The sequence below is a fragment of the Lipotes vexillifer genome, unplaced genomic scaffold (genome assembly GCF_000442215.2).
Source record: "Lipotes vexillifer unplaced genomic scaffold, Lipotes_vexillifer_v1.1 scaffold299, whole genome shotgun sequence".
Classification (NCBI taxonomy): Eukaryota; Metazoa; Chordata; class Mammalia; order Artiodactyla; family Lipotidae; genus Lipotes; species Lipotes vexillifer.
Window position 1 is genome coordinate 2,239,667 of NW_006784347.1, and position 12,971 is coordinate 2,252,637.

A 12,971-nucleotide genomic window follows, 5' to 3' on the forward strand; every position below is an offset into this window, starting at 1 on the left:
TTTGGGCAGATTGTTGGGGAATCGCTCCAGCATCTTGGTAGATGCAGACAGTGGGGTCTCATGGTGCCCTGTGAGAGGAAGCACAACCTCTCATGAGAACAGTTTCTCCACACAGTGGTTGCACTTGACCCACTAAGCTTAAGCAGCCGTCACTACCCAGTGAGGGGCCCACGATGCAGACGCTCACATTTGTAAAGTGAGAGAAAGCGGGAGGCAGTGACAAGAGAAATTCCATCAAGACAGAACTTTTATTCCTCAATGGCATTAGTGCAGTATTCTGAATCTCACAACAAGGAGCAAAGAAGTGTCCTTGTCACGAGAGGGATCGGGATGTCCAGAACACGTTCAGAGCAAGGCTCGTGTGGATAATCCCTAATCAAGGCCGTACACTGTGAGGCATTATGAAGCTTCATCAAAAGCTCAAGGAGGGGGCTTCCCTGGTGGTGCAGTGGTTGGGAGTCCGCCTGCCGATGCAGGGGATACGGGTTCGTGTCCCGGTCTGGGAGGATCCCGCATGCCGTGGAGCGGCTGGGCCCGTGAGCTATGGCCGCTGGGCCTGCTCGTCCGGAGCCTGTGCTCCACAATGGGAGAGGCCGCGACAGTGAGAGGCCCACATACCGCAAAAAAAAAAAATGAGGGGCTTCCCTGGTGGCAGAGGGGTTAAGAATCCGCCTGCCAATGCAGGGAACACGGGTTCAAGCTCTGGTCCGGGAAGATCCCACATGCTGCAGGGAAACTAAGCCTGTGTGCCACAACTACTGAGTCCACATGCCACAACTACTGAAGTCCATGTGCCTAGAGCCCGTGCTCCACAAGAGAAGCCACCGCAGTGAGAAACCCGTGCACCGCAACGAAGAGTAGCCTGCGCTCACTGCAACTAGAGAAAGCCCGCATGCAGCAACAAAGACCCAACGCAGCCAAAAATAAATAAATAAATTAAATAAATTAATCAAAAAAGATATTGTCCAAAAAAAAAAAAAAAGCTCAAGGAGTTCTTCCTTCAACGCTGACCCCTGTCATATCGCTCCACTAAGGGTACCAAGTCCCCATCTTGGTGTTTAAATCGTACAGGTGGAGTTTTATTCCCACTACCTAAACACGAGCTTCCCTTCTGGGAAGTGGTGAATTATTCAGAAGACAGCACGTTTTCTGGATGGATTGGGGATCCCGGGTCCCTGTTTGTTCCCTCACTGTTCCCCACACAACTATTTCAAGGCTGCCTAGCAGTCATTCATTGCACGTTTAATGAGCATCTACTGTGTGCGAGGGACAGAGCTAAATAAAATAAAAGCAACGACATTTGATATGGCTGGACGATCTCTTTAGTTCTGAAGTTAAACGACTCCACACACCGCCTGGAAGAGCCAGTCACTCTCTCAAGCTGGGCTCTCAGCACCCTGACTGCTTTCTTCTCTGTTCTCTCACAGCAATCAGATCTCACCTCAACTCCAGTCTCACCCTATGTTCTGTCCTCTGTTCTCCCAAACCTATCAAAGATCATATGGTATGTATTTCCAAGACAAAAACAAACAAGAACTAGTCCGAGCTACATACATTTCTCATCTGGAGAAAGCCCCGTGAACTCTCTCTCTTTGGGTCAGTTCTCTATCTGTACCATAAAACTGTTCGCTAACGGAAGCCTAAATTTGTTTTGAGTCACCACCAAGTTCCCCTTGTCTTCCAAGGAATGCTGAGACGGCGGGATATCCTGAACTGGTTGCCTGCTTCAGACCTCTGATTCGCACTTGCTGGTGGGGCCCAGGGATCTGACCAGGAGTCTCTCCAGGTACCTCTGAGGCTCACTAACAGGAGACCGTCTTGCTAAGAGCAATGAGGTGTCCCCTCCACACACCACCTTGCACTGCAGCGCCCGCTGCTCTAAGAGCTCCAAGTCCCACCCCTCAGCAGGGCACCTCCCAACACACTGCGCCAGAAGGGGTTAGCCCGAATCCCCTCTTCGTCCTGTAGTCTTTGTAAGCAGGCCTCCCCTGTAGTGGGGCCTTTAGCAATATCTTGGAGCGCACCCTGAACCGGCTGTGCTACAAATGTAATCATGAGCTCCTGAAACACTTCTGTACAAACAGAACCTGGTCTTAGTGATGTATCTATCACCATCCAATAATGTCCAGGCTCCAGAGCTGAAAGCACAGGCCCTGCCCTGAACCTCCTGGATCAGGAGCTCCAGGGGTCATGCGTGTCTATCTGACATAGGTCCCAGGTGAAGCCGAGAGCACCCCAGGTTAGGGCCACTGCTCTGGGGTAACCCACAGACCACACCACTCAAGCCTGGAGAACTCGTCTTATTTTCAAGATTAAGGTGAATGTGAGGATATCCTTAATGTCGTCCACGATCACCAAATCAGAGGACATATTTGGACATAAATGAGCATATCTTTTTACCTGTACCTCAGTCTACACAAAATTATCACTCAGTCCCACTACCTTATTTAGAAATGACCAGCTTTGAAGTTTCTCAAAAGGGCTTTCCGAACTGTGGGGTGCATCCCTAATTACTTCTTTATACCTTGTTGGGTTTCTCAGTTTTCTTACTTGGAAAACCTTTTCATTGTAAAAGGATATCATTTCGGGACTTCCCTGGCGAACCAGTGGTTAAGACTCTGTGCTTCCACTGCAGGGGGCACAGATTCAATTCCTGGTTGGGGAACGAAAGATCCTGCATGCTGCAAGGTGCAGCCAAAACAAATAAATAAAATAAAAGGATATCACTTTGCAACTGAGCCATGAAGACTTTTTCTGGATTTTTTCTGGTCTCACACATTTCCTTAGTTTCCAAATTTTTTTCACTTCTTAACCACTGGTAGACAATGTATCCCTTAACTGCTTCGTAAAACTAAGTGGCCCTGTGATTTTAATGGCCTCTGCCCATCAGTTCTTTTTTTCCTCCACTTTGGGCCCATTCACCCACACTTTCCGAACTAATTCTGTTCAAAAAAGGGTAGAAGTATTTTGTTATCTCCTCTGCCCATTATTTGGTAAAAATAATAACCAAAAGAAAAACAGCTGTAAGGAGTCAGAATGAACAGACGACAACAAGGCCTGGACGACTACAAAGCAACCGATCGGGGCTCCAGGACATCCAGTTTCCTTCCTCCCTGTGATGCCCAGTTACATACCCCCATCCAGATGCCACCGCCTGGCTGCCTCCTGGCCCTGCAGTCTCCCAGGCGGCTCCACACCCCTTTCCCGGTGCCCCCAGGCCTGACCTCTCTCTGCCCTGGTCCCAGTCGACATGAGCGCCAAGCAACCACCGAGCACCACCGAGCACCACCGCACCAGGAGAGAACGGGGAGGACAAAGCTCATTAGCGCCTGCGTGCTCCAGCACCTCCTCGGGGCTGCATCCCCACCTCTCCCCACCTCTGGCGCTGGGAGACGGCAGAATTGGGGAGGGGGCTGCCGCACTGGAAAGGCAAATCCGGTCAAGAAAACTCCGTCCTGCTCTAATTACTTGGGACACTTGCCAGACACACAGCTCCTATCACCTCTGCCTGCATCGGTCACACTCGCTGCCTTCCGGTGTCATCTCAACTTCTTATCACTGATGGTGGCAGAAACGGAAGAGAAGGAAAAAGGGATCACCCCAGGGGACTTCCCTGCTGGTCCAGTGGCTAAAACTCCACACACCCAATGCAGGGGGCACAGGTTTAATCCCTGGTCAGGGAACCAGATCCCACATGCATGCCGCAACTAAGAGTTCACATGCCACAACTAAGATCCCACGTGCCGAAACTAAGACCCAGCACAGCCAAATAAATAAATAAATAAATATTTTTTTTTAAAAAAGGGACCACCCCACATACCCAGGACTTCTGCACCCAAGTCCAGCCTCCGACTCTTCACCACCCTCAATCCCTCCTAGGTCTTCAACCCTTTCCTTCCCCAGCCCCTCCTGCCCACGCCCACACCAACTCCCAAGTGACTTCTTCCACAGAAATTGCCTGTTTTCTTAACTCTACGTGGATATAACAAGGGTGCTGACCTTGCACAGGGTCACTGTGAGAAATAAGGAAATATTCTAGAATGCTGACTGCCAGTGCCTGGCACGCCCCAGACATTCAACATGTGTCAGGTCACTGCACAAAGTTTACACTATTTAGTACTGGAGTTTTGGAACAATAGACAAATGATTTTTGAGAACTGACTTGGTAACACAGCTAGCCTGTTTATTTTCCTTGGGGGTGAAATATTCCAAGGTCTGAAAGACCAACTTGGACATGAACTGAGCACAGAGCTGAGGACTGTTAACTAGCAATGTCGGCTCTTGGCCACCAGGAGGCAGCACGGCGTCACCGCGGCCACGAGGAGCCAGCTCTTACCGATGAGCAGCCAGTAGTTGTGCAGGTAGGTGAGCTTGCTCTTCCCTTTGAGCCCAGGGTCGAACTTCAGGTCCGTGCTGGGTGTGATCACACATTCCCCTTTGTCCCCGATGGTGACACCGTCGGTCTGGGGTCCTTCCAGCAAAGGAAGGGTGCTGCCTCGGGGCTGGGAAGACAGACTGGAGTGAGGCTGGGGGTGCCCATGTGGACAGCAGTGTGCCTGCAACTGTCCTAAGCACGTGGTCCTATTGTGGGGCTGGTCAGGAAGGCAGAGCAGGACTCCAAGGCCCCAAGACTGGGCAGGAGCAGCTCCTCCCTCAGGACGTGACAACGCTGCACTGAAACTTCGGGGGACTTCCCTGGTGGTCCACTGGTTAAGACTCCGAGCTCCCAATGCAGGGGGCTTAGGTTCGATCCCTGGTCAGGGAACTAGATCCCGCATGCTGCAACTAAGACCTGGCACAGCCAAATAAATAAATAAATATTTTTAAAAATAAATACATAAATGAAATAAAATTCCGATGTCTTTTATTTATGTATTTATTTTGGCCACACCACGCAGCACGCAGGATCTTAGTTTCCCGACCAGGGATTGAACCCGTGCCCCTTGCAGTGGAAGTGCGGAGTCCTAACCACTGGACCGCCAGGGAAGTCCCTCGGACATCTTTTTAAACGTGGACATCTCTTTAAATGTGGGAACTGGGAAACAGGAAGGGTGTGCGTGGAATTCCAAGAGGCTACTGTGAGAAGCAGATATAAGTGAAGGAGTTACACATGATACAAGTGACCAGGGTGGGAAAGCTCCAGCCACGAGCCCGGTGCTGGCTCGGGCACCGCTGGACCCAGGCAGGCGCTGCCCTGACACGGGAGCAGAGGACTGACTCACTGTGAAGACAGGAGATGCCAACCAAACAGCTCAAACGTCATAAGGACCAAAACGGCGGCCGGGACTGTGATGCCTCAGACACTCAGAGACTGAGCGTCTGAGGCAACCTGGCGAGGTCCCAGGAGGCTGGACCGGTCACGAAAGGATGGACAGGATTTGAAGAGGAAAAAAGGAACACGGGAGAGCATCTGAGGTGTGAGGCGCAGCCTGAACAAGGGAACTCCTGGAACTCAGGGAGAGGATGGACAGTGCAGCCCCACAGAGACACTAGCCGTGTGGCAGTGGACGGGTGTCGCGGGGCTGGCCTGAGGGGAGCGTGAACCCCAGCTGGGGAGTCTAGACTTGAACCTGAAAGCCAAGGGGAGTAACCGGGGCTTCCTAGGCTTAGGAGGCTGCTTTAGTCACGTGCATCTCTTCTCATGAGGTACTGACAGACGCGGTACACGTAGAAACTGTTTCTGAGGATGTTAAGATCTGTGTCCTGCATCCTCAACTACCAGGATGTTCATATATAATTCATTCGTTCGTTGCTAAAATGGCACAGGAGTGTTTCGGAGGCTGCATTTAAAAGCGCCCCCCCGCCCCGCACAGTGGACTCACCACAACGGCGACCCCCTCGTGTACCATTGAGGGGGAAGCGTAGAGGCTGGTAGAGTATTTCCCCACATACAGGGTGGGCCTAGGAGACAAACAGATACATGCATTCCACTGTCATTTAATTTCTGGACCCCCAAAACGGGGGCTCTTTGGAGAGAAGAATCACAGCCCCGAATCCCACTCCTAGGAGGAAGCACATTAACCCCCGAGGCTCTCTGGGCCATGGGGGTGTAAAGACAGGGTACTGCCCTGGGAACCAGGAAAGCGGGACTGCAGGGCCCGCTGTCACCAATGCCTTCAAAGCGTGCACAGGCCACCTGCCTGCCGGCCAGGGTTTCCTCATCGGCAAATGGCGGGGCTGCGCTAGCTCACCCCCGCGACAGCCTGACGAAAGGACCACGAGCAACGATCACCCGGGAGAGACTGGAGGCTTGTAACCATGGCACAGCCTCCAAGACGGCCCGACCAGGGTGCTTTGACAACTGAGCTGCCACCAGAATCCCCACTGTAGTGTCTTGTGGCTCCTAAAGATTCTAGAGGCTTTACAGAAGCCCTGAAAGAGTCAACTGCTCTTATCCAGGGGATGCACAGGAAATCCCAAACCCGGCGAGACTTCCAGCGGGTCCCTGTTAGGGGCATCGAGGAGGGGAGGGGATCTGGCTTTGTCCGTGGCTGTCATCAGCGTGACAACGCGAGGTTGCACCTCCAGACCCTGCTGGTTACTATCAATAGCCAGTCTGGGATGGGTCACCTGCTGAGTTCTCTAAGCCTCTCTCAACAAACCACCTTACATTTCAACAGTGCCGTAACTTCAGAGAACATGTCACACTCACCCAACCTCCTCCACGGCTCGGCAAAATGGGAAACTGAGGCCTAGCAATGCTAAGCGACCGAGTTACAGGCTATTCACAGGTGGGGATGGAGAACACAAGCCTGCTGAGTCTTAGACACACACACCCTAACACTTTTGTCTTGATTTTTAAAGCAAATACGACTTACAGTAAAATTTTAGAAAATAACAGAAAGTTAAAAAATAAATACATCTCTCATATTCCCACCACCTGAGATAGATCCAGATTGTACTACAGTTAGACAAGGCAGTCTCTCTCCTATTCCCACCCATAATTTTAATTTATTTTACTACTGGAGAATCTGAAGCGTCCAGGGGTGTCCAGTTCTTAGATTCTGAGGTTTCAGAACAAGCCGTTCTTGCCTCTTTATGTTCCTCACGGCTTCAGGGACGCCGGCCCTGAGCCCTGGTCCTCAGGTCACGGTACAGCTCACTGCTGCTACAGCACCAGAACACCAGGGCCACAGCTGCCCCCTTCTGCCCTGAGTCCCCGACTCACATCAGCTTGCTCTTGGCCTCCGTCTCCTTGGGGAATGGGTACTTCCACTTGGTGATGCGCCCCACCTCCCCCGACATGAAGGTCAGGTAGCGCAGGGTCTCCACAGCGACGTTGATGTGCATCACCTTCCGCAGACCCTCCCGCTGCCAGATGTAAAAAGCCACCACGGGGGAAGCATAGTTTTGGATCCACAGGACGTCCCCAGATTCACTGTCCACGGTCACCACCAGCCCATCGCCATTGGACACAAAGTGGGACATTTCTGTACAGATCAGATAAACATAGCATGTCGAGTCTCACCCAGCTTGCGACCACATCCTCTACTCCCCTGGCAAGCTGCAGCCACTCAGCTAGAGGAAACAAGCCTTCTGGAGCGTTCTCAGATCGCCTCCAGACAACTCCGCTGGCTTCCAGCAAACTCTCTCAGGCCCTACGATAGCAAGACACTGAGAGCTGCCGGGTTTAAAAATATAAGACAGGGTCACTCTCTCACGAGGTAATGTTCTTTCTTCACTTGGTAATAGCATTCGATTCAATTAGTGGGATTCAACTGCTGAGAAGAAAGGAAGCAATGGAGAGCCTATGAATCTGGCATCTGACAGCAATCATTTCAAACTACCGAGCAAGCTGAAAGTCAGGGCTGGCCACTGCCACTGCCCACATGTGACCGCAGAGGAGGTCTGTCAGACTTTCGGGTACCAGTGTTAAGATGGGAAAACTGGCTTTTATGTCACAAGCTGATGTTTAATTCTGCTTCTGCTTCCCATGGGCTTGTACTTCCTTCCTTCTGGGACACAGAGGGACTCAACAAAGTGTGCCCTCCCTCCTCTCGGGCTAAACTCGCCACCATTTTACCTGAGTCCCCTCCACACTTCTTGCCCAGGCCCCTGCCTTCAACACTGACTACTGAAGTATTTACTACGAGTCCATGGGAAGTCTAGAACCTGGTGACCAAGAGTGTCTAAAAAGGAAATGCAGCTTTCTGGAGCCCTCGTTTCCCCACAGGTCACAAATACCTACCCGACCGCACCAAGCCACCGAGGTGCTGGGGGAACTTACTATATTCCCCGTCGTCCTCGGGCAGCGCAGCTGCGTAGTCGAAGTAGGTGGCGTTCCACCGGAGCTCGCGGGTTTTGGTGTCGTACATGGTGATGGTGTACTCTGGGGAACACACACCAGCCTGTTACCTGGAGGGGCCACGGCACCTGCGGAGGTGCTGACCTCATCTAAATTATAACAGACAAATCCTCCCTAAATGGTGTGTAAGAAAACCCAGCCATCCAATCCATGTGGAGAGAGACGGGCCACGTGGAGGAAGACTGGAGTCCCAGACGCAGGAGCGAACCTGGCCGACAGCAGGTGCAGCACAGACAGGCCGCCCACGCTGTGCCCTTGAACTCGAGACTCACAGGATCATGAGCGATGTCTTGGTGTTGTTTTAAGCCACTTAAGTTTTCAGGTGGTTTATTATACAGTATAGCAATAGACAGCTGAGATTAGAAATTGTTACCCAGATGTGGGATGGTGCCATAACAAAAACCTATAACGTGTGACATTGACCTTGGGACCGGGTGGCAGATGGAGGCTAGAAGAGCAGTAAGAAAACTGCTGCTGGAAGCTGAAAACGATGACCCAGGTTAGGTAGTGGTGACACAATTAGTAGAACTACTTGCAGTAACTTGGAAAACAGAAAGTACCTAATAAGCTTGTGGATCTGTCTAAGGAGATTTCCAGGCAGAATGCAGAACATGCCAAATGGTTTCTCTTAACTGCGTATGGTATGACGCAAGGCAGATAAGCTAAAGAAGAAACCATTCAGTTTTCAAGCTGAATCTAGAGGAACTATAGAGGGTCCAGGACTGATGCCCTAGCTGGAAAAGATTCTCAATGTAAAATATGGCCTTAGGGCAAAGATCAGGTTCAGGTGCTACCAGTAAAAAATGGCTCCGGGGTCAAGGTCAAATCAAAGATGAGGCTGTAAGGCCCTCCTCTGAGGCCTCAGAAAGATTTAAGGTGGTCCTACATAGACCCTCTGCTAGGTAAGAGGGTTCTAAGAACCATAAGAGTGCTATCCCATACCCCAAAGTAGAGAGATTTGTGGGTATGGCTTTATATCTAATGGAGTAGACTATAACTTGACACGTGGGAAGCCCACGAAGATTTTTAAGGGAGTGATACCAGCATGGACCCAAAAAAACAGAGACAGTCAAAAATGGGGGAAAAAAAAAAGTCCTCTTTATCCCCAACTTTCAGTGGACAAGGAACAGATTGAGAAAGCTACAAAACCCTCACTGTTTCTTAAGGAAAAGGACGGACTTCTCAGAGGGAAGGACCAGGCTGCTGAGAACAATATATTGGGGAACCAATTCCAGGGGGCAAGACTGGGCCCTGATCAAGGAATCTTCCCTGCCTTCAGAGCAGGGGAACCTGAAAACATGTGCCTGGCTGGATTCCAGAATCACTAAGGACCAGAGACTGCTGTGTGTCTATCCTTCCCTCCCTTTTTGGATGGGAGTGTCCAGTGCAACTCTCCTATCTGTGTCTATGTTGGAGGGGAGATAATGTGTCTCCTTTGATTCACACGTCTCCAGATCAGAAGCCTCGCCCACTTCCAAACCAGATACAGATCACAAGCTGCTGGATTTTGAGCCCCATGCTGTGGCTGGACTTGGGGAGTCTTGGGAAGGGATGAGTATATTCTGCATATAGGGTTGTGAACTATTGCAACCAGAGGGAAGGCTGTGGTGGAAGGTCTGAAAAGATCACCACCATCAATGCTCCCCCATCCCAGTACCTTACGTGACAGTCTTCCCACTATGAGGCTGAGTCTATTTCCCCACCCCTTGATTCCGGGCTGGCCCCGTGACTTGCTTTGACCAACAGACTGCAGTGGAAGTGAAATTCCAGAACTTTTGAGCCCAGACCTTAGAGGTACTGTAACGTCCACTTTTTTTTGGCTGTGCCTTACCGCTTATGGGATCTTAGTTCCCAGACCAGGGATTGAACCCAGGCCCTCAGCAGTGAAAGCGCAGAGTCCTAACCACTGGACCGCCAGGGAATTCCCGCAAGGTCCACTTTTACTCAAGAGGAGAACCCAGCTGCCATGTAAAGAAGTCCAGGCTATCTGTATGGAGCTGAACCAAGGTCCCAGACATCTGAGTGAGCCCAGCCAATAGCCTGTGGAGTGGAGGCCATCCATCCCTGCTGAGCCCATGGACTTGTGAACAGTAAAATGTTGGTGTTGGAAGCCGCTAAGTTAGGGTGGTCTGTTATGCAGAGACAGATAATGGAAACAACAGATAGCATTATACGCGCGCGCGCGCACACACACACACACACACACACACGCCACCAGACACCAGAGCATAGCCCGATTCCCTCAGACACCGCAATTCTACCTGAGAAGCAAACAATGTTTATTCCTGGGTGAAGGTGGAACCACTGTAAGGCTTTACTTGATGGACACAGTAAACAAACCAACCAACCCTAAGTGGTCACTACAGTTGGAATACTTGATATTTATGGGGGTTGGGGGTGAGTGGAGAGTCCTGCAGTTTCACAGAGACCCTCCCCTGTGATTATAGGAGAGCTCAGCCAGCCTCTAGGGCCCAAGATTATTAGTCTCACTCATTTTTAGAAAAGCACTGTTTTCCACAGCACCTGAAGGAAGGTTCTGTCTCTCTTTTTTTAAGGCCTTGGCTACCTGAATGCTTAGACCTAAGTTTAGCGCTCAGTTGTAATGACTGCATCTTAGGTTTTGGGTATAATCTTTCCATTCTAAATGTTTTCTTGCTCGCTTCCCCTTTTAGCTCTATTTTAGCCATCCATTCCACAGTTTTTATGGAGTAGTGGTATAGGTCAGGGGCTGCACACGTGAAACGAGTAAGGCAGATCCTTGGAGGAAAGGGCCCCCACCCATTAACTCACTGCAGCCTCTGAACACCTGCTACGTGTCAGCAATGCGCCAGGTGTAGAGACTCGGCAGGCAAACAAAACCAAATCCTGCCCTCAGGAAGCCGACAGTCTAGCAGGGGAGGCAGAAAATACGCACATATGATTTAGAAACACGTAGTGATGAGTGTTGAGAAGGAAGGGGCTCTGGAGGGAGGAGGTGGGAAATGGTGTGCCGAGGAGGGTGCTGCTGATGCCTGGAAAGGGCCACCGATGGGCGGTGAGAACGGCTGTGCGTGCCGAGCATGGAGAGCTGTGGTCCCCGGGCAGTGGGGGAGCTGCGAGGTGGGGAAAGGCTTCACGGAGAGGGAGCCTTCTGAGCAGCGCTGGGAAGGAAGAATGGACGCCGGCCACACAGGCAAGAACGTGTGTACCTAGTAGAGACGGACCCCACTACTCCAAGTTAAAAAAAATAGCACTGCTTATTCTGGGACCTGATTGGAAATGTTTAAGTGAGGGAAATGCAGCGGGGGAAGAGGCAAAAGAGGTAGCGGAGGCATCAAGGGGGCTTTGCGGGCTATGGTGCAGCTTAGACTGGAACCCTCAGGCACTGGGGAGCCACCGGGCTGGGGGGCGGCTCTTATAAAGGGGAATGACATGGTAAATCTGTGTGTGGACTAGACAGCTCTGGCCAGCTTCTAGAGAATGAAGCCCAGAGGCAGAGACCCACGGGGAGAGTACTTCAGGTCCTTTTCTGCGGACATGATAAAAGGTTCCTTCTTACCTGTTCGCCCAAGATACAGAAGAGAGGTTGATGGGCAGAGACTATCCGCAAAGGCCGATGACAAAGTCTGCTGTTTCTCCCCGGTCAGGAGGTCAATGACGTACCAGATGTCCTGCTTTTTACCTGCAAGGTCACAAGGACACGCTGTGGTTTACACTCGCCCAATATGGAAAAAACCATCCCTGCCAAACTAGCAGCCCAAGATGTTCTCTGCACTGACAGACAGGCCTGCCTGAAATTCTTACGATGTCAAACACATTTCTCTGTTGCTCCAAGGGTGAAAAGGTTAATGGTAATGTGGAGACAATAAAACTTCTTGGACCACTGGGTCTTATAACAACTTAATAACCTAGTCATGGTATAAAAATTTCTCCAAGCCTAATAACGTAATAACTCACAGATTTTATTGCTCTGATGAGTGGCTTTAAATATGAAAAATCTGGCCTGTAAAGGCAATCCTTTTCCCATAGACTAGGATCTATATAAATCCAGAAATGTACACAGGAGTTTGTCTCCCGGGTAACCATCATTCATATATCTCAGTGTCCCTACTAATGAGCCCTCATGTAAAGAGGATCTACAGTTACTGTTTATAACTCTAATTAGCTGGTACCTGTGACCGGGCAGTAGAGTTGGTGGCAACCTGGTGCTAATGAGGCCAAAGTTATCTCCACCGTGACCCCAGCCAGTAAGTGACTCCCCAGCCACATGCTATACTCCTCCCCTCATTCAGCTGATTAAAAGTTATAAACAGGTGGTCAGCATAGCCAAACAACACGATGAGGAAAGCTCAAAGCATATGTATCAATACCTATGGTTATATACACCAGAGCATCCTAGTAATGGCGAGTTCCTAAGAAAGCTGCTTTATAAATACAGGATATTATTACCACTGCGATTTCAAGATAAATACAGCTCCCACCTGAAGGTCAATGCCTTCGCCATGATGCACACGTTTCTGTTTTGTAAGGCTTGCTTTGTAAGACAAGCCTTGTCTCTTGTGTCTTCCTACCTTATTTGCCAAGTCTCCTATTTCAAGGGACTCTTGGAAGCACAGTACCAAGATGCCAGGAAGATCACAGGGCATTAGAATTTGCTAAAGCTACACTTAGTTCTAACAGAGGTAGC

The 12,971-nt window shown here is 50.5% G+C and overlaps 1 protein-coding gene across 1 annotated transcript in view; it reads right to left on the bottom strand.

The window, feature by feature from the left end:
• Nucleotides 1–12,971, bottom strand: part of ERN1 (endoplasmic reticulum to nucleus signaling 1) — an 80,520-nt gene that overhangs the window by 16,064 nt on the left and 51,485 nt on the right. Inside the window, 6 exon segments of the mRNA XM_007456805.1 lie at nucleotides 2–68; nucleotides 4,337–4,502; nucleotides 5,823–5,901; nucleotides 7,169–7,430; nucleotides 8,228–8,329; nucleotides 11,844–11,966. Of these exon segments, the coding sequence (XP_007456867.1) occupies nucleotides 2–68; nucleotides 4,337–4,502; nucleotides 5,823–5,901; nucleotides 7,169–7,430; nucleotides 8,228–8,329; nucleotides 11,844–11,966 (799 nt within the window).